The sequence below is a fragment of the Bacillus rossius genome, chromosome 2 (genome assembly GCF_032445375.1).
Source record: "Bacillus rossius redtenbacheri isolate Brsri chromosome 2, Brsri_v3, whole genome shotgun sequence".
Taxonomy (NCBI): Eukaryota; Metazoa; Arthropoda; class Insecta; order Phasmatodea; family Bacillidae; genus Bacillus; species Bacillus rossius.
Window position 1 is genome coordinate 10,264,502 of NC_086331.1, and position 23,669 is coordinate 10,288,170.

The following is a 23,669-nucleotide window of genomic DNA, read 5'->3' on the forward strand; positions in this document are numbered from 1 at the left end:
TATGTTAGTTTTGCTTAGTGCCAAAAGTTGTTCTTGGTTAGGGTAACTCTCCCTAAGTGTGCAAAAGAACATTTTTACTTATTTATTTATTGTAACATGCCCCCGATAGACATTAGTCTTTTATGGTGGGGATGACATATAGACCATTACAGGGTTATGACTGCAAATGTATGGACTCTCACCCCGGCTGGCACCATAACAGGCTGGACAGCCGCACATGGCTAGTGCACAACCACATCAGCAGTGATAACAACAAATACAAATATCACCAATACAGCAAATACAGACAACACAGATGAGAAGAATTAACATGTAAAAAAAATATATAAACCCATGGATTATACAAATAACAGACAAACAGACAAAATTTAATTGAGAAATTAGACAATTAAGTTATTATGAAGTGATGTAGATTGCAAAATATACAAATATTTAAAGTAACTTACAACAGTACAATAACAACAGCATGAAAACGATAAATAATTGTTTTACAGTAAGATATACCTAAAATACAAGAGTTCTAAATTGTTGGATTTCATGTTAAGTTTATTATAATTCATAATGAGTCTATAAATAAGATTGTGACATGATTCCCATTCATGTTAAACAAAACATGAATCCTTGATAGGAGTGCATGCTCAAGTATGTTTCATGTCATGATAGCATGTTGTGGATCCAACTTGGAATTGAGTCTGTATCCAAGGTATTCTTTGCCAATTTTAATTTGTGGGTACCTTCGTCTTATGTGTCTTCCTGTGTGTGCTAAACTGAGCAATGTAAAACTTTGACTTTTGCCAGACAAAAGTTTTGATAAGAAAATAAATACTTATTGGTTCTAAACTTCTCTGCATTGACACTGCATTGAAAATATTGTGTAAGTAAAAAGTTGTTATTTTTTGTTTTCTTTAGAATATAAGGGAGCAGATGGCTTTGAGTTTAAAAAGAATGAAAGAATTGGAAGAACAAGTTAAACTCATACCAGTTTTACAGGTATAGTATTAATGTTTTCTATTGTTTATTTGTGCATGGAGTGGTGGTGAAATATTTTAAAATTTTGTTAGTATTGTGTTAGTTAAATGGCTTAATGTAGTTGCACATCTAATTACTCACAAAATGGTGGTTATTTTGAAGTGTCATGAGGCAGGAAACACCTCAGTCAACCTCACTTTCAGCGCCGAGACAATACACAATAAAAGTAAGGGGGCTCTTATGGTAGAGCCATACAGAGAGAATCTGGCTAATAATTAGTGTTACAACAATGACTGTAATAGACAGAAGGAATTTCAAAACAAATGTATGTTTATTAATAAACTATTCAAACAAATAACAATAATATAAAGTGTATAATAAGTTTATAGGAAGCAACAAGGCGCTCGCAAATTCAACAAATAATTACAAATTAATTAAGCATGATAATTAGCAATCATTAGAGACCCGTGAATTTCGCGGATTCATTTCGTGTTATGCTAAAATTCAAATAATTATACTTTAGTGCTGCTTTTGTCATTGGTTCTCTGTTAATCTGGAGGACTGAGGGCCAATTAGAGACCCTCACTCCTATAAATGTCGAATCACAGGCCACCCAGTCGAGACGACTCACAAGTCAACAGCCAATGAACAGTTGGCATTTGCCCGAGTGTGTAGAGGATATTGGAGTCTATCCTGGAGGTCATTGAATTCCCGAAATTCACGGGTCTCTAGCAATCATCAATAGTAAATACGTTTTGAAACTAGCACAAATAAAGGGGCAGTAGAGTCAGTCAACTAGAATCAAAGAAAACGTGCCCAAAGTGCCTTATCAACCAATGCATACAATACAAACGTTACATTAAAAGTACATTAAAAACAACTAGAAAAAGTGCCTTTAAAAAAAATAACAAAAACTTAAGTGCTGCCTGTCCGGGGCGTGGTGGCACGCCTATAAAAGAACTGTATGGTTAAACCCCGCTATGACGTCGCCCACACACTGTCATAAAAACTATCTAGAGGCACGGAAATCTGTCTAACCTCACCAAAGCTAAGGCGACTCATAACTGGAATGTAAATAGACAAACTTTAAAAAGTGGCTACTAACCAAACACAGTTACGTACTATACAGTACTTGGCCACAACAAGCACTTCAATACAATTCAAACATGATAAAACGTGTGACACCGACGAAAACTTGAGACAAGGCCATATTCACCCACGGTCCTCGACGCACCACCACACAGCTGATGACCCCGGACAAAACAGGCCAGCTGAGGGCTCGACCGAAGCTCCTATCTAACACACCAAACAGGGGGCGCCACCAGCGTGAACGTAAGCTGGGAGAGTGGAGGGTCAGAAGGGAAAGAGGGGAGGAAGGGGTAGGGGAGGTAGAAGTGAAGGAACGGCAACGGGAGAAGTAGGCGCCTACTTCAATTTGATTTTTCTTGCAACTCTGATAAGGGGTGAATGCAAGGGGGGGGGGGGGTGATGGGGATATATTCCCTCCGCCCCCCCCCCCTTCTCAATCCTAATAAAAAAATCCATTGTTCCCACCAACAAATGGAAATAATTTGAAAGCAAACAGAGGAAAAAGTGGTTCTATCTCCTCCGAAATGAAATTCTGCATACACTCCTATTCGTGGGTCAAGATAGTTTAGCGTTAACACTACTCTCATTTCAGTAAAGCATTTGGTTTGAATCCCGAGTAAATGTCATGCTTTTATTTCTTGCAAGTTTTGAATGTTGCGAATGTTGTTGTGAGTTTGTGATTAGAGGCCAGGTTAGTTACTGACAATGTATGAAACCTAGCTCATACTGTGTTGGTTTACAGACTCGTGATAGTAAGAGTAAATTTTTAAGAACTTTTGTGGATTAACTTCCTGCCATTTTAGTTTCTGTTATTATAATTACTTAATATTTTAATAAAAGTGTAATGCTAGCAATTTGAGTGCTGCTTAGGTCTGAATTGTGTGCCTAATTACTAGACATCACAATTTTAAGTTATCTTGAAACAGTGCATACTGAGTAATGGCTGGCACTCACATTTGAAACAGTGTATTTGAGAGAGAGTACATGCCAATAATACAGCACTCTTAAAGGATGAGAGATGCTGTAGATGTAGGTATCCAAAGGAAAGGAATTACTCTCTCAGTAAATATTATTAATGCTGAAAAAATTCTTATTTGCCACCTAATTTAATTTTTTTCAGGTGTTCGATACTTTTTATCCTCTGTTAACAGTAACACAGATTTGTTTTAATGAACTATGGTACACAAGACATCTGTTGTATTTAAAAAAAATTTACCTTTGTTTCTGTAAGCATAATTATTTTCTAAACTTTAATTATTGTTGTTTTGGAGATATGCAATAAATGAAATAGACTTTCTGTTAAACAAAAGTGCAGTGCCATTCCTCTAGAATGTACTCGCTGTCTAAAGAAAATGGTTTGTAATCAGTCATGTTTATGATTAATTATAGTGATTAGTTAGTGTGATGGTATTTCACAACAGTGGAAAAAATACATTCAGTTCAACAAAACTAGCTTCATGTTTGCATCACTTGAAGAATATTGCACAAATTTTTGTTTCTTTTTTGTAGTTTTGTTACTTTTTATTTATTTATTCATTAGCATTTATTCATTTATAATTCATTATAAATATAATCCACTATTTATTTTTCTTGGACTGTGGGCTCAAAACATGTTGAAAATAGAGCTTCAGTTTTTTTAAAGACTGGTTTTGAGACTGTTTTTAACAAGGAGATATTTCTCATACCAACTTCCATTGGTGTTTTCCTTCTTTCATAGAGGCGGTGTTCCCGCCCTGACTCATTTTTCACTTGAGCTTGTGTTTGTATTGAATTCCAGTGAAGCCTTCTTCATCATCAGTTTGTTTGTTTGGAGAGTAGTTCATGCTGTTGCAGGCATCGTGGGCGCACGGTCGCCAGATGTTTCAACATTCGTCGCCGTCTGTTCTCCAGCCTTGTTTCCCGTGGAATTGCCTGTTACTTCGCTATATGATTTTATGTGATCAATTTGATTTTGTAACCCTTGTTTCTTCTGTTCAGGTTGTGATTTAGGCTACCTGCAATTTTTTATTTGGATGACTTCTTCTTTTAAGTTTGCATTTTCATTTCTGGAGTCACCTAATAATGTCTTCAATACTTGGTTTTTAATTTTGAGATTGTCTATTTTGATATTCATTATTTTTACAAGATCAACTAATTCAATAATCTTGCTCAATTCAATGGGCATAGGTGACAAGGGTGCAGATACAGATTTAGCTCATTCATGTTGTTTTAATGACATCTTCAGAGGAGGGTTCTTGTTTGAGGTCAAGTCAGCGTCAGGCCAAGTTCGATTGATAAGGTATCGTGATTAGTATACATTTCACACACAGTTCTCGATGTTGTTTCCTTCGTCGGAGATCTAAACGTGTTCAAGTTAAGTTTTTCGATGAGGTCAGAGTTACATCACTATTGGGTAAGGTAAACCCCAAAAAATCAGACTGACCAAACAATGAGAAACTAATTGTGATTAATTTGCTGTGTAAATAAGTATACCTAACGATGTTAACATGAAGACTGCGAAGCACTCCCAACACACGTCTATCCGCTAGGAACACATGGCCACGACTATTTTTACTGGCATACAGCTACAGATTACTCTAGAATGAAGGAATGTCATTAAAACATTCAAATTTATAGTGTTGGCCGTCAAATATTTGTATGTTTCTTATCTTTTAGGTTCAACTTTCAGTTTTGAAAGAAGAGAAAAGGAAACTTTTGCTCCAAATACGACAGGAGGATGCAGGAAAGTCCAGCAATGACAGCTTTTTAAAACTTGATTCATTCCATAAAACTTTGAAGAAAAACATTGATCCATTGAACTTTCATAACACTATTCCAAGGTGCTCAAGAGGTAAGAAAAAGTTTCTCAGGAAAACTATAAAATGGTCTATCCCATGGACCAGTTCACTTATCCAGATGCAATAAATTGTTAACTTTTACAAATGAATTAACATTTGTTTCTGGAGGCCATGCTAATTTTAAAGTTAAGTGACCAGTGATCCACAATGGACCACAGAGAATCTTCACAGGTCCGAAACAGGCCATAGTCAAATTATAAATAACTTTTATTTGAAGATTCAGCGAAGCATCAGTTACTGTATTCCTTCCAATTATATATTTAACTGAATGTGTTTTTTTTTTGTTTTTTTTAAATTAAATGTACTATATCTGGGACATGTTTTTTCTTTACTATGTAGTAATAGTAGAAAGTGTTGTTGGTGATTATTTTTGTAATTTTTATTGTAGCATTAGTGTCCACGTAGAATCATTTTGACTCGGTGGTTTTTGTAATTTCAATGTTTTTGTTCTGTTACATAAAACATTCATCTAGTTTAAAAAAACTCTTATTGCGTTTGAGTTACAGCTTGCCTTGAATTTTTTGCAGGTGATGAAAAGAATTGGACTTCGACGTACAAAGAAAAAGAAGAAAATGTATTTTTTGTGTGTCGCAACTGTTCAAAGTTGTACTCTGCTGAAGATACAAATTCAAGATCACAGTTAACTGACAGCTGGTCAAGACACAATTACCAAGATGTTGGAGTTTCTTGTTGTGTTGTTACACGTGATGTAGGCATATGTCATCAGCAGCCAAGAATGTACAATGCAGAAACGTATGTAAACTTTAGTGAAAAGACCACTACTGCAGAACATACTAAAAAAATAAGCTTAACTTCAAACAGCATTTCACAGCCACACACTGAAAAAGCTATTCACTTGTCCAACTCTCTCAACGGTATATTATCCAAAAGAGATGTTGCAGTGAATACTTCCAGGCACACAAGTAAAATTGGTGTTCAGACTGAAATTTCTCAGAGTCATGTAGCTATTCAGATAGACCTCCCTTTGCCAAAACCTAAGAGAGTGCGTGTATCGTATAAAGTCCACAAGAATGACAAACTGAGGAAGCTTAAAGCCAGACTCAAAAGAAAACTGAAAAAACAAAAAATTATTGAAAAACTTTCTGTTGGTGTGATGACTGAACTTGAGGACGTGTTTAAAAAGCCAGAAAATGAAGGGCGATTGTTGCAGGAAATGACTTTGAACACAAACTGTAAGAAAGATGCCAGCACTGCTACTTGGCCACTAATGCTTACAACTGCCAGTAAGTGCATAGACACCTCTGAATTCTTTGCAAGCAGAATCAAAGATGTAGCAGTTAACACACAGAAGGTGCATGTCACAGATGTTGCTATAGGGGATAGAAACATAAACATTTTTCATAGAAATGTGTCATGTCATCTCCCCTATAAACCTGATCAAAACAAATCTCGGGATATTGCTGTTAACACTCAAAAAGTGGAACTAGTCGATGTAGGGGTTGGAAGCAAAATGTATCCTGGATTTCAAAGATCAGTACTGTGCCAGTGTAATATCATAGGTACTGTGAATAAAGGCAGCTTTAAAGACAGTGCAACTAATACTGTAAAAACTCCTGTCATAGATGTTGCAGTGGGTAACAGGTATAGTAAGTTACAAACAAAGAGTATATCATGTCAATGTAACATTCAAGCTGAAGACATTAAGAGCATCTGTAGGGATCCTGTTGTTAATTTGGAAAAAGTGAAAATGATTGATGCTGCTGTTGGCTGTGAAGACAGAAATATACTTCAGAGAAGTGTCTCATGCCAGTATGACTCTGTGACTGAGGAAACTTTAGTTAACAGTAGCAAAAAGTCACCAAATCTTTCCAGAATTCCTCGCCCAGTTGATCGTTATCCTGCAAATTCTCAGCATGTTAAGGAAAAAAATAATTTTGACTTCTGTGAAAAATTTCCTACAAATTTTGAAATGGAAAAATTCAATGTGTCAGTTGCACAAGAAAGTAGTAGCTTAATAGCAAAGGAGCATCACCAAGAAGTTCGTCTAGAATCTGCTCTTGTCGAGTCTCCTGTGTCCACCTATCAAACAAAAATGGTGAAGGAACAAAAAATAGATCTTGGTATAAGACGACCAACGGTAGAATATAAAAGGTAAGTAGGTTTCAGTACATTTATGTAATGTTAATATGTTTTCTCCCAAATAGCAGCCAAAACATTACTATTTTGTTATTGTGCTAGTTTGGTTTGTTACTGAAGCATAGAATTAGCATTATTTAATATATACTGTTATAAATGTGGGGGTGTGTAGAGGGTATGATAGCATAATGTTGGTGAAACTGGAAAACGGGGCGAAAGAGAAGCGATTACAGTTCTCTGGATGCCATCAACTTAAAGCTTCCTTTAAAAGGACAGTACTGTCTCAGCTCCAACTTAATAAACCTTCCACATATCTCACATTAACGTAACTGGCACTATTGACCATTGGTGGGGAAAAAAAGGTGACGAGAACCATCCATACCAGAATCTCAGCAGCCAACAAAAAAAGGGTATTCATTTTCATGTTTAAACAAATTACAGTTTGTGACTTCCAAAGAATATACAGATTCATTAAAGATTATTCATAAAATTTAAATAATAAAACTGGTTTTAAGCTAAGCACAACTTTCACATTCAATAACAAATTAAAATTAATATAACTATAATGGTGCTTTGGGCATTATCTCCAGTCCTCAACAAACTTCTAGAATTATGACAATCTCTTGATTCCTTCATGAGAGAATTTCATGACTGCTCTCAGGAGAGACAAAACTAAGAAAACATCCAGTAGAATATGGTTGAAATGGGCAAACTTTCTTGGACTAGCTACTTGCCCAAGAAAAAATACACCAATCCCTCACTTAGCACGACTAATTCGTTCCTAAAAATGTTCGTGTTAATCGAAATCGCGTATTCTGAAGCATTAGTCCCCATAAATATAAGGCTAAATTATTTAATGTGTTCCAAGATGTGTAGGGAAGTAATATTTACATAATATAAATGCGTAGAATAATACTTGAAAATGCATATGTCATATCATTTATCTTTTTAAGCCTACCACCGAATACGTTAGATAAAGAAAACATGGCACAGTGTAACGGGAGATAAGTGGTAACATATTTACCATCAGTCAGCAGGTTGGCTTGCCCGCCCAGGCGTGACCTTCAACACGCGCGCGCGTCTGTCTGCCTGCTGTTGCAAGCAGCTGGATCCTTTGTTATTACGTTTAAAACTTAACAAAATTAAAACACTTTTATGAAATTAAGAACCGGTTTTATATAACTTTAAAACACACAGCCATATGTAAACATTTAATTTGTAATGCACACCTCTTATAAAAGTGGCTATGTAAACAAATCAGTTAACAGATAAACAGATTTAGATTTTCCCTAGAGCACAAACATAACATTAAAATACGGGTACACTCCCTATTTAACGCGGTTGTCGGGGGACATAACTTTTACCCGCGTTGTTGCATAACCGCGATGTTTCGATGTGACCAAGGTCAAAAGTCATAAAACACCGCCTGTGTTCTAATAGGTCGGCAAGCACGCACAGTATAGACGGCCCGCCTTTGTGCGGACTTTGCATCCGCAGTTTCCACTAAACACGGGTGAAAAAATAAAAATAATAAATTTTAAAGATAAATATTAAATGTTGAATTGTTTTTATTTTTCCGCGTGCCGCGCACAGTTTGTCGCACGGCCTACGAGCGCGCCAAACGCCGCCAAACACACGTGCGGCACACAAGCTGCTGCCAGTCTCGTGGTGTCAGCCACAGTATCTGCTTCGTCAGTGTCCGTAAAAAAGTAAGTGCAGTGTGTGCGGTTACACACGATTCTGTGGTCAAAGTCTTCTAAAAAGAAAGGCCGTAGTGATACTTCAAACCGAATATGAATCGCAAAGTACCGAGTTTGATTGACAAAATAAAAATTCTAGATTTACTTACAGATAGCTTGTCTTTTGTAGAAGCAGGCCGCAGATACAGGAAAAAAACGATTCTAGCATTCGTACAATAAAAAATAAAGAATCGTCTATCGTGTCAAGTGGTTAAACTTTATTATCCATGCTTACAGTAAATTATAAATGGTCACATGTGGGAAACAAAAATTGCGCCAATTTAATTTTAGCGCAATCAGTGACGCCGTATTAAAAACCGTGTTAAACTTTGTCTTTACTTATTTCACCAAACGCTGTGTCGAGTTGCTGAGTGTGTGTGGCTCGGATCGGCAAGTGTTATATTCCCCAGCCTCTGTTTAAAGGTCGGGAGACCGCTACACATAAACATTTCCGGGACTTGTTTACTACCTCACGGCAAAAGTGGTACAGTATGGTTCACGTAAATATTGGACCACTGGGAATTCCTGGGCAAAGATTAAAAATACGCTAGCCGATTTACTTTACTATTTAATGTTAAAACATTATACCAAAGTAAAAAGATGAACTTGTATAATACAATGAATTACCCAATAATATTACGTCTGTAGGTTTAAGTTGTAACAAAACATTTATATACAGATGTCCAGTAAAGTACCAATTAAGATTCTGGAGTGGAATTTTAAACACCGGACTACCTGATTTTGCCTTGTACGCAGCGACGCTGCTCAGTCAAGTGACTCATGCTCTGCCTGTGTGCTGCGTGAACACATTCCCTCCCCCACTCCCCCTGGTGTTTCAGCCCTCTCTAATCTGTACCTCTCTCCATGTTCTCGGCTAGCCTCTCCCTACCCAGCGCTTGCCGACAACCAAGCCTATCCAACATCAATCCCCAGCCGAGTCACGCTGGATAATGTCGCTGGATGGTGGGCTTTATCAGGTCCCCTGTCCGATGTTTCATTTGTGAGATAAAGCGACGTTAAGAACTAGTGTTTCAGAAAATATCACTGGGCTGGATTGGACCATAATTTGAAAACCCTACAAGATAGAGGAATAATGTACGGAGATATCTTGTTTAGAATTTTACTGCGGACATTTTCTACGCCTAGGCTTTTTTCTGCCCGATGCTTAGTTTGTTAGTTACAACGCAAAATTATCCTAATCGGCTGTCAACCATTTATTCCATTATTATTATTCATTTCTGACTGGGGGACATGGTTTGATCCGCGATATACCCGATTCTGCGATCAATCGGGGCGCGATATACCGGGAGTTTACTGTATGTACAATATGTACATATACAAAACATAAAAGTTAGTTAAATATTTTCTGGGGTGAAATTAACACTATCATCTTGCTTTTTTTTAAAAAACGTGTCCAATTTCATCTGCTTTGGTTTCTGTACGGTACGGCCTGGTCTGCAGCCGGGCATCAACGGTAGGGCCTGGTCTGCGGCCGGGCATCAACAGTACGGCCCGGTGTTTGTTTATCTGCGTGCGCATCTCTTTCCCCTCGCATTCCAAACCACTCTTCCCCCCTCGAATTCCATACCTGACGTTGCGTCGTTTCCGAGATTTTTTTTAGCCTGTGGCGATTTCGTGCTAACTGAAATTTACAGACGTGCTATTCGAGACTAGGGCAGTAAAATTTACATTGTGCTAACTGAATTCGCATTAAGTGAAGACGTGCTATGCGAGGGATTGGTGTACTAATGTTAGAAATAGTTTCAACTATAATGTTGCATTTATTCCTTTTAAGAAAAGAAAAAGAGTAAGCCAGACAGTTGTTTTTTAAACAAAAATAGTTAATTTAGTCACTGCTCTACAATATGGCGTGTTCGGTTCGGCCCATTCTGTACTCAGGAACCGATGCAACTGCTGACATTCAGATTTTTTCATGTAGGTTCAGGCATTTGTTGAAATTTGCAGAATACAACAATAGCTATAACTAGAGACCCGGAAATTTCGCGGATTCATTTAGTCGCAAGCTAGAATGCAAACCTTCACACTCTCGCACTGCGTTCATGATTGGCATGCAGTTGTTTGGACACGCCCGTCTATGACAGTGGGCCAATGATGTTCAGCTAAGCGAGAAGTAAGCGAATCAGGTAGTGCCAAATAACAAGGATAAAAATGTTCTCGCTATGAAATCAACCAATGGGAAAGTAAACATGGGTCAAGCACACCTATAACTTTGAATTCTATCCTGAGGACAGAAGTATCCGCGAATTTTCCGGGTCTCTAGCTATAACTGTGCAGAATTTTTTAAAAAAGAAGTTTATCATTTGCACCATTGTTTGGAAAAAAGATCCGAATGACAGAAACATTGTGATATGAGACTTTTTTATGTTACACGCGTCGAATAAGGCACACACACAAGGACTTTAAGAGGAGAGAGGAGCACTCTGTGCTAGTTATTTTTATTAGCCACATTAGGTGGCTCTTTACAAAGGCAATGAATGTGTTAAAGCAAGATGATCATTAAAAACAGCTGGATATGGTTATAGCCGAGTTTGAACACACTGTGCTCGCTCTCTCACTTGGACTATCTGCGAACACGAAATTTAGTACAATAATGGCTTACCTAGAAAAAGTGCATTACAAAATATATGATTAAATATTACACGCTTGGCATTTACAACATCTGAAAAAATATGTAACACAAATATCGCAACATGATATTTAAACAATTGAGCCGTTACAATGAAAGTTTTGAATTAAATAACAGTATATTTTTCAGCTCCTGTAAAACATTTGTCAACTCTGAAGGAAATTAAAAATATTAAAGCCCTTCTGTAATGCAAACAAAATAAAAGCCTAAGAAAAACATTAAATAATGAATTATGCAGATTTAAGATAAGAATATTAAAATTGCAGGGGCCTTGTATATAATTATAAGCAAAAACAATATTTGAGGCTTAATACAAAATTAAAGACCAACAAAATATTATTTTACTCTTGGAACAAATATTATTTTGGTCCATAGCCAAATGACGGGGTCATGACAAGTTGTTTTACTCGCCGCGTGTCGTGGATGAACTCGCCAAACAAGTATGGTTGACTCGCTTAGTGGACTGGGGCTGCAGTGGTAGGACGCCTGACGGTCCCACTTCTCGACTCGTTCGGCGTCTCCCTGCCTCCTTAGCAGACAACTGCAACTCGTTCCTCTCATTCCCTGAAGCCTCACGCTCACAACCAGTGAACTCGTGGCCGAAACTAACTCCGTTGCAGCCTTCCCAAAAGTAGTCGCCAACGGCTGCGTCAGTTCTCACAGCGAAGGATTTCGTCCGTCTCATGAGCTTAGTCAAGTCAGTACTTATATCGTAGACAGTCATTTATTGTATCCCCAAACACATGTCATCCATGGTGATGTCATCCAAAGCCGGCCTTACTGTCACAGTCGCTCTGACTTTTACTCTCCCTTGTTTTCGAACTACAACTGGCAGACGTCACTAAGTCCACTCATTCAGCTACTTCACTACTCACTAAGCAGTTTCACCAAATCTACTTGTTCAGCTGCTTCACTACTCACTGACACTTAGACTTTACTCACAACGTCCATAACCTAGGACAAATTGTCTGTGTTTATTATTAATGTTGGAAGACGTATGAGCAGAGGTGGGTGGCGGTAGTGTGACGTCAGCGATTTTGGCTGGCCGTGGCGTGTAGAGAGGTAGCGTTTCGTGGCTCTGCTTGCTCTGCTCGCCGGAGCGATAGATGTACCCATTCCCCTCAACGAACTTCTGTGTCAAGACGGTTCTTTACCAAGTATTCTTCCACGTGACATGGACTTCCGACGATGTGGCGGTCAAAACGAACAGACCATTCTCTGATAGCTCGGTTTGTACTATAGTGAAAACACAACTCCAGGCGTAAAAAGTAGGGATTGGCTGTTCTAATCCTCAAATCCTCCTGAATATCCAATATTTGAAAGATTCGGGATTTGAGGAAAAAGATTCGGGATTCATGTTAAAGATTCTAAGAAAAATATTTGGTGTAAAAATAGTAAATAAAAAAATTCAACACTGGAAAACTCTTAAGTTTACTAGGAATATTTATGTTTATCTTTGTACTTATTTTAATACTGTACTGTGAAATAAATTTATTTTAATTTATATTTATAAGTAAATTAAATACATATCATGCACTCATCTGGGAAACTTAGTTCATGAAACGAATATAAATGTATAGGTCATATTTATGGACCCAAAAATATTGCGAACCGCAAAATTTGCAGAAAACAATATTCTGCGGTTTATAAAGCTTTTCGTGAAATTTCTCAATTCATTTATTTATTTATTTTTTAAACAAAGTTTTGCGCATAACACAGCTGTTTATGCGAGTTGATTGACATCATTTCGGAAAACGTCACATTGAAGGTCTAGATATTTAACACAGGAAACAAATTTCAATAACAAAGTAATTTGATACATCTCGAAGTAGAATTTTTTTACTACAAAGCCCATCACTTTAATTTTTGAATGCCACAACACGATAAGTTGCTCTTTGTGCTGTGTTTGAATGTCTTGCATTATTTATTTTTGGTTATTTAGAAAGGGGATAAAAGAAAGGATGGTCTTGTTAACAGTAAAAGCTGCAACTCAGTTATGTATATTTCTCTCAATACTTAATGTGACACACAAAAAATTTTGGTTTTTCAATTGGAAAAATACGTGGTTTCCCAGTGAATGTTAGAACAAAATTGAAATAAATACAGTGAATAATTGTTAAGGTATGTGAAGACATGTTACAATGTCTTTAATGTACGTTTTCCCCGTCCCCATGTTTTCATTTAATATGGTTTTTATTACAACGTCTAGAAAGTACACATTGTGTAGGTTATGCCCTGTTTGTTAAAAGAGAGTTGGTGTACTGCTTCATTTAGTACCTACCACATGTTTTAATGATACAATAGTAAGTTATTTTAATTTTTTGGTTGAATTTAAGAACGTTATGGAGATGATTTCTGAAGCCCAAAACTTATTTTATTTTGTTTAAAAAAAATCAGTAATTTTTATTTAATTAGGGGGGGAAGCTTCAAAATATTTTTTTATAATTTCCTGGCATGTATTCAAATTGTTCTGCAAGATGGAATTGTAATACTTCAAGTAGTTTATCATTTTATCAAATGGTTAATTAAAATTTGTAAAATGGATGATTGGTATAGGTTAGCGACATTTAAAATACTGTAAAATCATTAGAAATCACCAATTTAAAATGTTGCTAACAATCTCAGCAACAAACAAGTGCTATGAAAAAGCATTTTATCTTTGTTAAAATTTTAATTATTGCACATTATTTCATTTTTGACCCTTGAAACCAGGATTCAAATTCGAGGGGTGGATTCGTGGCAATCAATCTTTGAGATATGGGTTCGAGATTCAGATCTTAGAAACTTGAGATTCGACCCATCACTAGTAAAAAGAACCACACTTTGGAAGTTAAGCTGGTGGTATTCACTAGCAGATCAGGGGCAAAACACTGTAAGTTATCGGAGGCAAAGAGTCCTCCGATAACATTTAAACAGTAATGCTTATAGGTATTTTTCTTTCCCTAGAGCAGATTATTACAACTTGTTTTGAATATCATTGTATTGTATGCTAATTTTTCTTTGATATTTCCATTAAAACTATTTTGCCTTCAATAATGTTGCAATATCACTAATCCAGAACATTTGAGGTTATGAACAGCCCAAATTATAGAGCTTTTAACATATTTATAAAAGAAATGGATACATAATTTGTCCAAATGCCATTTGATAAAAATTCAAACTAATTTCTTAACTGTCACTACTAAAAAATTACATTATTGATAAATTTTTGTTATGGTGACCAACTGCTACAAATAGTTTCTCCTGTGAAATAATATAATTGGTGTTTAGAATATATAATTTTTTTTTTCAGAATGTATACAGCTATAATATGTTAAGAGACACAATTTTTGGGTCTCAGAAAAATCAACAAATAGTAAAAATTAAAAAGAATTAAAACCTATTATAATTGTTAATGGTCAACAGAATAAAAATTTTAATGTTAACAAGCCAGCTAGTATCAACCTGGCAACAGTGGGTGCCATTTGCCCTGTACTGCAATATTAGCGCGAGACATACTGTACCACGGCTCTGTCCTTATTTTTAATTAAAACGGAAAAGAACGACACAAACACGTGGGGTATGAAAAAAAATGAAGGTTTACAATACTAATTACTTAATATAGTAGGGGTGTGTGGCACTGACTACTTGGCTGGTGTAGTATTTGAACAAAGCATATGCACCCATGCTGGCAGGAGGTTTGAAAAATATAGTGGGAGGGAGTTAGGGGCGACAGGTCACATCTGGCTCGTAGGAGGGTCTGTAGTCAACGTCAAAGTAAGAATTAGTGGCCTCAACCAAACATTAAATTACATGTTTTTCATTCATAAAGGATTTTGTTTATCTGTATTATTTAAAGGCCTCTTTATTGCAAAGAAAAAGATGTAATTTATGGTTATGTTGGAAAATATGACTAATGTCTAATATGGAGCGAGGTGCCACAGTTGTAAAACACTGGACCCTGATTCCACCAGACAACCAGGTTTGAATCCCGGCTGGCCATCCTGATGTCAGCTTCCCATGATTTCCCGAGATCATGCCATGTGAATGTCAGTATTCCTGGTTTGTGTGTTACCGTCTCCTAGGATCTCTCTGTCGATTAGACCTCAAACTTCAATAAAATAAAGTACTAAATTTTAGTCATCTGTGCCTTATGATTAGTGTCTTGAAAATTTCTTGGTATCTTCAAGAAAATTGTGTTTAGAAGGTTATTTTTACAATGTCTCACCATTTGCTTTTGAAAGAAGTAGTGCGTACAACTGTTGCTGCTTGGCTTGCTGTCAGGGTTTACGCTAGTTTTGAAGGGCATCAATCTGCATTTTTAGGAGTCTGTGCACATACCCACAGTCGGTAGAACAAGTGAGAGGCTGGTCCCAAACTCAAGGTGGATGGACACTTTTTCACACAGGCACTGCACACACAGCTTCTACAACGGTAGTGAGCTGTGGTGTTGGTAGTGAGTGTGTCCAGAGAATATCCACTTAAAACCTAACACTAGAAGAACATAGGAACTTGACGAGCTCCTGGCGCCAGAGATGGCTCTAGCCAAGAGGTTTTGCTTAAGAAGTGATGCAGATGTCCTTGTCGAGCAAAATGCAACTTAATAAAACATAAATGTATGACATCAAAGGGACCTTAAAACTTTTCAGTCCAAACAGAGAAAACATTCTTAGAAAAACCTTGGGAAACAACATACAAACCTTGAATGTGCACGGGTGCATTTCTAGCTGCACTTGCCATTACAATTACCACCTGTTAAGTTACACTGTAGTAATTGAAGTATAATTGGAAAAGGATAGTGTTTGGAATCGTTTTAATTTGTATTACAGTATTTTCTCTCCAAAAAACACAAAACGTACACATTTTTGTTCCTCTGAATGAGGTTCTAACAGATGACTATTATTTGGGCATTTCCAGAGCAGCAAAGGCAACTCAATAGACAAAATACAAGAAAAAAAGTTTTAACTAATTTAAAGTAAATTAAACTTTCTGGAAAATGGTGGAATGCAACTCGAACTCAAGCCCAATTTTAATTAATTCTTCAAGTTTTGCTAATATTAAATGGAATAAAGTTTATCTAGTGTGGAGATGCCTACCCTTAATTTTTACAATTAGATGAAAACAGAAATTTTTATAGCTTTTAATTACTTTAGTTGTTCAAAGTTTATAGATAATGTGAACAATGTATGAAATTAAATTTTCAAAATTAAATTAAAAATTTTTATTTTGATAACTTTAAGACAATCTCTCAATTTGTGACCATCTCTGGTGTGTTTAATTTACAATATATGTTGTGTGATTGTTTTGTTTAGGTTTCAAACTGGCTCAGCAAATCTGGGTTTGCACATGCTAGATCATGCAAAAAGTGACCATTTTGTACAAAAAGAGCAAACAACAAGCTACACAGAATCTAATTTGGATCATAGCTTGACATTCCAGCCAATTTGGGATGTATCACACAAAAAGTAAGTGACATGTAAAAGGTTAAAATTGTTTGTAATAAGATCTTTCCAATTAAATTGGTGTCCTTTTAAATTTGGTTGATAAATATTATTGTACATGTTGACCACCATTATATACTCTACTAAATTATTATTATATATATTTTGGTAACACATTGTAACATTTTTCTAACCAAGTTGTATTTGTTGTTACTCCTTACAATTAGATAATTTTGTCTGCAACCAAAAGGAGGTAGGTAACTTAAAAGTCATATCGTGACATGCAGAGAAAAAAAGTTTGCCCATAGTTAAATTTTGTAGGTCACATAAAAATAACTATAGTATTGGGCATCTTGTAAACTGCAGAAGGAATGAAACGTGTGTAAGTACATGACTTGCCTACTTGCCAGATAAGGTTGGTTAGGACCAGTCCTGCTGATGTTAAAAACAGTAAACATCTGGAGAGGCTACAGCAGAAGTTGGGTTGAAGCCAGTTATACAGGGAAAAAGTTTCAGAGAGGAATAGAGGAGCTTTGCGATAGTCAGTTTGGTAGCACAGCTTTTGCAGGTTAGGTGTGTCACTAAGTGTTCGAATGTACTTTGCTATTGTTTTAAATACCAGTACGTTATAATGTTTAAATTACAATTGAACCTTTATGCAAACTAATTTTGATTTTTGTTGTTTCTTTAATCAAGTAGGTATTAATCTTCTTAGAAAATAAAAATATTGAATTTTTTCCCCGTATAAATGATTTGTAGGCCAAATTTTGTTTTAAATACAAGAGATTTCTGTGTTACTGTTTTTATTTTTTGTGAATTCTGTTTATTAATAAATATATTTAACTAATATGACACTAGAATGATTTTGACAAAAATATATGGCATTTTTGCAAAATAATAAATTTTAATAAGCATGTTTAACCACTCACAACAATAAAAATAAATTGGCAAGTAATTGTATGTTCGAAAAATGTACCAATGCCGTAGTGTAAATATGAGTTACTGATAACAGTTGCAAGGTAAAAAAAAAAAGTAAATGTACATTTTGGTACAAACTTCTTGCTAAATAAATTATATATTTTGAATAAACTATATTAAAAGATTACATTTTGGGAGTTCAGTTAATTTTTGATTATAAATGCTGATATTAATTCCACAATTTTAGTTTCATTTTGGTGCTGTATGGTGTATTACTGGCATTTTGGTGTCATGGTTTATTGGCATGCTTCTTGATGTTTTTTTGGTTTTATCGCAGTTCACCCTTTTGATTTGTTGTATTCACAACCAATATGGTAAATGATTGTTGTTTAGAGTTTCGTGAAAATTTAAGTGAATTTTTAGATATTTTTTTAATCATATCGTAAAATAAAAGTTATATAAACTACTAGCAGACCCGGCCACGCATTGCTGTGGCTGAGTGATTTAGAAAGGATTTAAAAGACAAAATTTAACACAGATTAACATAACGTTTTCAATTCTATTTTATTATTAAATACTCTGATTACCTTTACTTATAATAAATCACAGTTCATTTTATTAATAAATACTCTGATTAGTTCTAACTATAATAAATCACAGTTAAAGTTTAATAAAGCGTGTGAGAATAAAATCAAAAATAATACAAAAAAGCGAGGTTACGTAGTACATTGATCAACGAAAATGTGCACAACATGGAGAAAAATAAAATTTGAATTGAAACGTAGCGCCATCTATTAGATATTTATGTCAGGCAGTACAACAGTTGTCTGTAAAAAACTGATTTAGGCACCATCTGTTTGAGACTTATGAAACTTACGATTAATAACACCAATCAACATTGATAATCAGTTTATTATTATTTATAAATTATTAAGACCATTATTCGAAATAAAAACTATCCTATCTCTCAAGTTGGAAAAAATTACACATAAATGCCAATTTTCATCGAAACCGGTTGACTTGGTGAAGAGTTCACTGGAAACAAACATCAGGACACTGGATTTATATATATTAAGATATTTTAGAAATTACTAACATTTCTCCCAGGGTTTTCATAAATTAATTTTTTTGATAACGTTAAGTTTGTGTGAAAAAATTTATAATTTTGACTTACTGTTTAGATTGTGTTCTGATATTTTTGTATAATTTTTGAATAAAGGTACATAATATTACCTTAAATGTGCTGTGTATCTGAATTCACGGTAATCAGAACTGTATTTTATTGAGTTTCTACTGTATTAATATTCATGTTAAAATTTTTGCCCTTCTTTAAAGAACACCTGAAGAAATAAATAAGCAGTTACATAATTTATGCACATATTGGGATATAAAATTTCACTTAAATTCTTTGTCTCATTAATTTTGAATTAAAATTTGTCAGTTGATTCAAATTTGGGTGAATATTGGTAGTCAAACTCTAACACTTAGCTAAGGCTCAAAATGACTAATTTAGGTATATCCAAACAAATTGCATAACATGAAAAAAATTGTTATAAAATTGTGAGTTGGTGTTTGATCTGCATTAGGAGTAACCAAAAATATTTGAGTATTTAAACTATTTACACTATTTTGATAAAATATATTTTAATTAATTCTTCTCTTTTATATATTTGGTATTTTATATAGTTGGTATCTGATAATCTTTAAAAATATTATTAGTTGTGAAATAAGTGCCATAATCTGCAGTAACTCAAAAATAGGCATTGCTTTAAAAATTTTGTAATCATAAAATTATGTTTTCAATCCTTTAGATTGAATTAAAACTTTTTTAAACAATTTTTCATATTTTGTTACATTATTTTTTAAACTTTAAGGCCCAGTAAAATTAAGTAAAATTGTTATTTTGTAATTGTAAATATTTTTGTACTGAAAATATAGCAGTGGTTGTTATTGGCCGACAAATACTAGACTGTATCCTGTAACTTCTTGATCTGCATCAACCTCAAAAATAATAATTACATTGGAAAGTTTCTATAGTAAATAATTTTTCATTTTACTATCTATTTAAAATAACTTAAAACATTTATCAAGAATAGAAACATTTAATGTATTTTGATAAAAGGTTTTAGTTAAGCCTATTTCTTAATTAATGAAATGTAGGTCCTTTTTTATTTGAGCAAAATTATTTTTAGTGAATTTTTGTTGAATAGCCTATTTTTTATTTGACTACTTTAATTTGTGAATCTTGATTACTTTTTTACCCTTAAATTACACTATCTACCATGTTTTAACAATATTCACCATTTAAAAATATGCAGCATAAATAACTTACTTTATCTCTTAAGTATGGAAAAGAAATTTTTATTAATGAAAAAAAAAATTCCTAATTTTACCAAATATATTGTTACGATTTACTGCGGGTTCGTAAAGGATAGCCCAATTAAAGATTTTTATCACACACAGTTTTATTTATTGCCATTATTTATGTCACTTACAAATAATCCTCCAGAATGGCAAATATGAATTGCACTTTAAAAATAATGTTGCTTCCCCAGTCACTCGTTTTCACACTCCGCACACCTCGCTGGGCCGCACCTCTGGCGCAATTCTCGCCGCAGCACCCCTCGTGGGCCTCCGCCGCGGGACTCCGTCGCCGCACTCCGCCGCTGCCGACGCACTTCCCCTTCGCCGAGGATCCGCTCGACTCCTCGCTCGCAACTTCGCTCGGGACTCCGCCGCGCCCGCGCCTCTATCGCCCGGACACTCCGCCGCGGGAGAACCCCCGACTGAACACTCCGAACTCTCTCTCAGACTCAGACTGACTCCTCGGGCCTATATATAGGCCCCAGCGAAATTCCAGAACTCACGAGAGCGGCCGGGGCCTGTCGCGTCACTCCGAGCCGTCCCGACGGCAGAAATCTCTCGAAAACACGTGTCAGTGGCTCGCGCAACTCCCAGCTGTCCGGTGTCAGTTACGTGTCAAAGGCAGGGCGCCGCGGGGGAGTGCGGAGGGCTGGAGGGAGATAAAGCGGCGACCCATGTGCGCACGGCACATCTCATGTTACGGCGTGCACCTGCGCGTGACGCGGCCTTGTTAACGTTCGTAACAATATAAACAATTTTGGTATTCTTAATTTAAAAATGTTATATGTGTATATATATATATATATTGCTGTGAATATTAGCTTATAAACATATGAAAGTAACTTATGCCCTAAATTAAATAATATGCAATAGCTCCATGACTGTGTCAGACAAAAAAATTTAAAAGGGTTTATTTTCATAAAAAATTTATTTCAGAAGTTTTGTATTAACTTATTTGAATAGCAGTTGGCATGTAGAAATTTTTCAGTATTTTCTGTAGGGAAGTTAGTTGTAGTGAATTTAGACTGACATTCCCTAGTTTTCTAGTTGACTTTCAAATAACATTCTCCACAATAACTTATGGTAATATCCGTTTGATCAATTTTTTTTTTTTTTAAGAAACGTTTAGTTTTTAGTTTATCTTAAAATTATTACAATTACATACAGTAAACCCCCTATAAAAATTTGGTTCCCTTTCAGATGTAACCTTATTCATAACAAATGGACAGAAATATAAAATTATATTATTTTTCTTTAAAATAGAAAAATGTATCAATATTTGGTCAATTATGTGAATGACTGTCACAACGAAGATTGCTGATATAGTAATTGGAAGGTAAACAAAAAAACATGATCTTCAATTTGACTCTATTTTCTTTTTTTCAAGAAAATATTTTTTCACTGCATTTTATGAGCAGAATGACTGACCCAATTCAATGCAGTTGAGAGTTTGGCATGACTCCAATATAGATGGACTACTGCTATAAATTATTTTATTTAGAACTCAATTTATATAACAAATGCATTGCAATTTTTGTAACAATCACACTTAAAATTTCACGTGTTGTATCCAGGAATAGTGAAAAATCCGATACCGTAAACTTACTGCACTTGTTTCATTCCACCCCTTTATGAAGAACTCCGTTAATTCAAACACAAAAATTCAGTCCCTTCAGTTTTGTTTATAAAGGGGTTTTATTGCATTTATTGCTGTTTTAACATAAATTATACCTACATTAATTTTAACTGACTTTATTAAATTCATTTAGTATTGCACTGTGTTCAGATGTAAAGTATTATAGATATTTTCAATATTTCCAACCATAATTTCATTTAGCTGGTATTTACAATTTACTGAATTGGAGATTCAACCATATCTATATTCAAAATATGAATTTAGTTCAAAATTCTCGTTTTTAATACTTTAAACTTGTAGAGATCAAAATGATAGATGATTGTAACAAAACTTACTGACATTAGTCATTGAGTTTGAAATACAGAGTTCTCTACTGAGAGGAAAGAATAAACTATAATAATATGTATGAAAATTGGTTTCGCAGTTCACTAATAATGTCTTGTTTATTTCTTGCAGGTCAGAACCAAGTAAGGAAATAAAAGCAGCAATCAAGGTGCTAAATGATTGTTTAATGAAGTCAAACTCAGATGGTCTCCCAAGCCATGTAAAGAGTGCTGCCAACATAATACAACAAGAATGGTTCCATGTGAGTAACAGTTAATGTTGTAGATATCTAGAATACTTTGTATTGAAAAAATAATATGGCAATCTTGTGATATCAACCTTATGCAGTAGTACATTTTATCTATTTATTTCTTAGACTTTTTGCCGCATTAAAATTCAAAAATATTTATGTGGGTCAAATGATTCTTATCCAAACTTCAATCGTTTAAACTTTGTCTCTTAGACAAAATATTTTTTTCATGTTAATTTCTACTATAATTCACATGAAACAGAAATTAATCTATAAGTAAATAAATTCCCACCAATTAAGAAGCAATGCATTCTTAATGACACATCTGGAACTATTAATTTGAAGTCCACTTGAGTGTGTGTGCAGTGAAAAAAAAAAACTCTAATAATGAATATTGTTTGTAAGTTTTTTCCAAATGTTTTGAGTTGAAAGTTGTTTGGAGTGTTGCAATATACACCATACATACTAGAATAGAAAATTATTTTTACCTACTTGCCGTATTCTTTTTTTGTTAAAACAGTATTTTTCTCTTTTCAAAAACTTTAGTTAGTGTATTGGTGATTGGATGATTCACAAAAATAATTATGCATACTATTATTAACTAATAAATGAATTAAAATAATACCTTGATGTGTTTTGTCCAGTGTTGGTAAAAATACTGGGAAATATTGACCAGGATTAAATACAGTTACTTTTGTCTAAATGGAATTGATTACTTACAAATGTACTTGATTACTGTTGAGGACATTGCTGGAATAGAAACTGATGTGGGGCAGTGGTTAAATGTTTGACTCTGGTTCAAATCTCAGTTCATCGTTCCTAATTTCAGTTCTCCAAATGTGGGGATGGTCCTTCCCTGTTTTTCCTGACTTGTATGACCTCGTAGATGATAAAATAAAAAAAATTAAAATCTGGAATTAGGGCATGTTGTAAGTAAGTCAACATAAAAATGTATCAATAGTAATACGTTTTGATGGTGTGACAACAGAAGTATGAAGTATGAATAATATACACTGCCCTACAAATCTTTAAGTCCAACTGTCGGCTCAGAGTTACAGCTCCTGGCTGGCAAGACAAAGGCCCAGGTTCGATTCCCGACTGGGGTGGATCTTTCACTTGTTTCCTTGGTCCAGGGCTGGGAGTCTATTGTTCCTTCACCTCCGCGCTGCACAAGGCAGAATCACCCAGCCATGAAAACCCTAGGTGCACCACATCTTAGTGAGTTACCATCTAAATGTCATGTAACTGTTGGCGTGCGTATTTACTTGTAGGTGAATGTTCATATATCCTTTGTCGAAAGAAATCCCCAAAAGTGATGATGGTGTAGCATCTGTGTATATCATATTTCTGGAGGTTAATCATGTTTTGGTGTAAAATCA

General features: G+C 35.0%; 1 protein-coding gene across 1 annotated transcript in view; it reads left to right on the forward strand.

Annotated features, from left to right (window-relative positions):
• The window catches only part of LOC134529085 (uncharacterized), a 71,654-nt gene that overhangs the window by 12,004 nt on the left and 35,981 nt on the right, over positions 1–23,669 (forward strand). Inside the window, exons 5-9 of the mRNA XM_063362797.1 lie at positions 910–990; positions 4,714–4,888; positions 5,423–7,007; positions 16,670–16,822; positions 22,173–22,302. Coding sequence (XP_063218867.1) covers positions 910–990; positions 4,714–4,888; positions 5,423–7,007; positions 16,670–16,822; positions 22,173–22,302 — 2,124 coding nt within the window. The remainder of the gene's footprint in view (positions 1–909; positions 991–4,713; positions 4,889–5,422; positions 7,008–16,669; positions 16,823–22,172; positions 22,303–23,669) is intronic.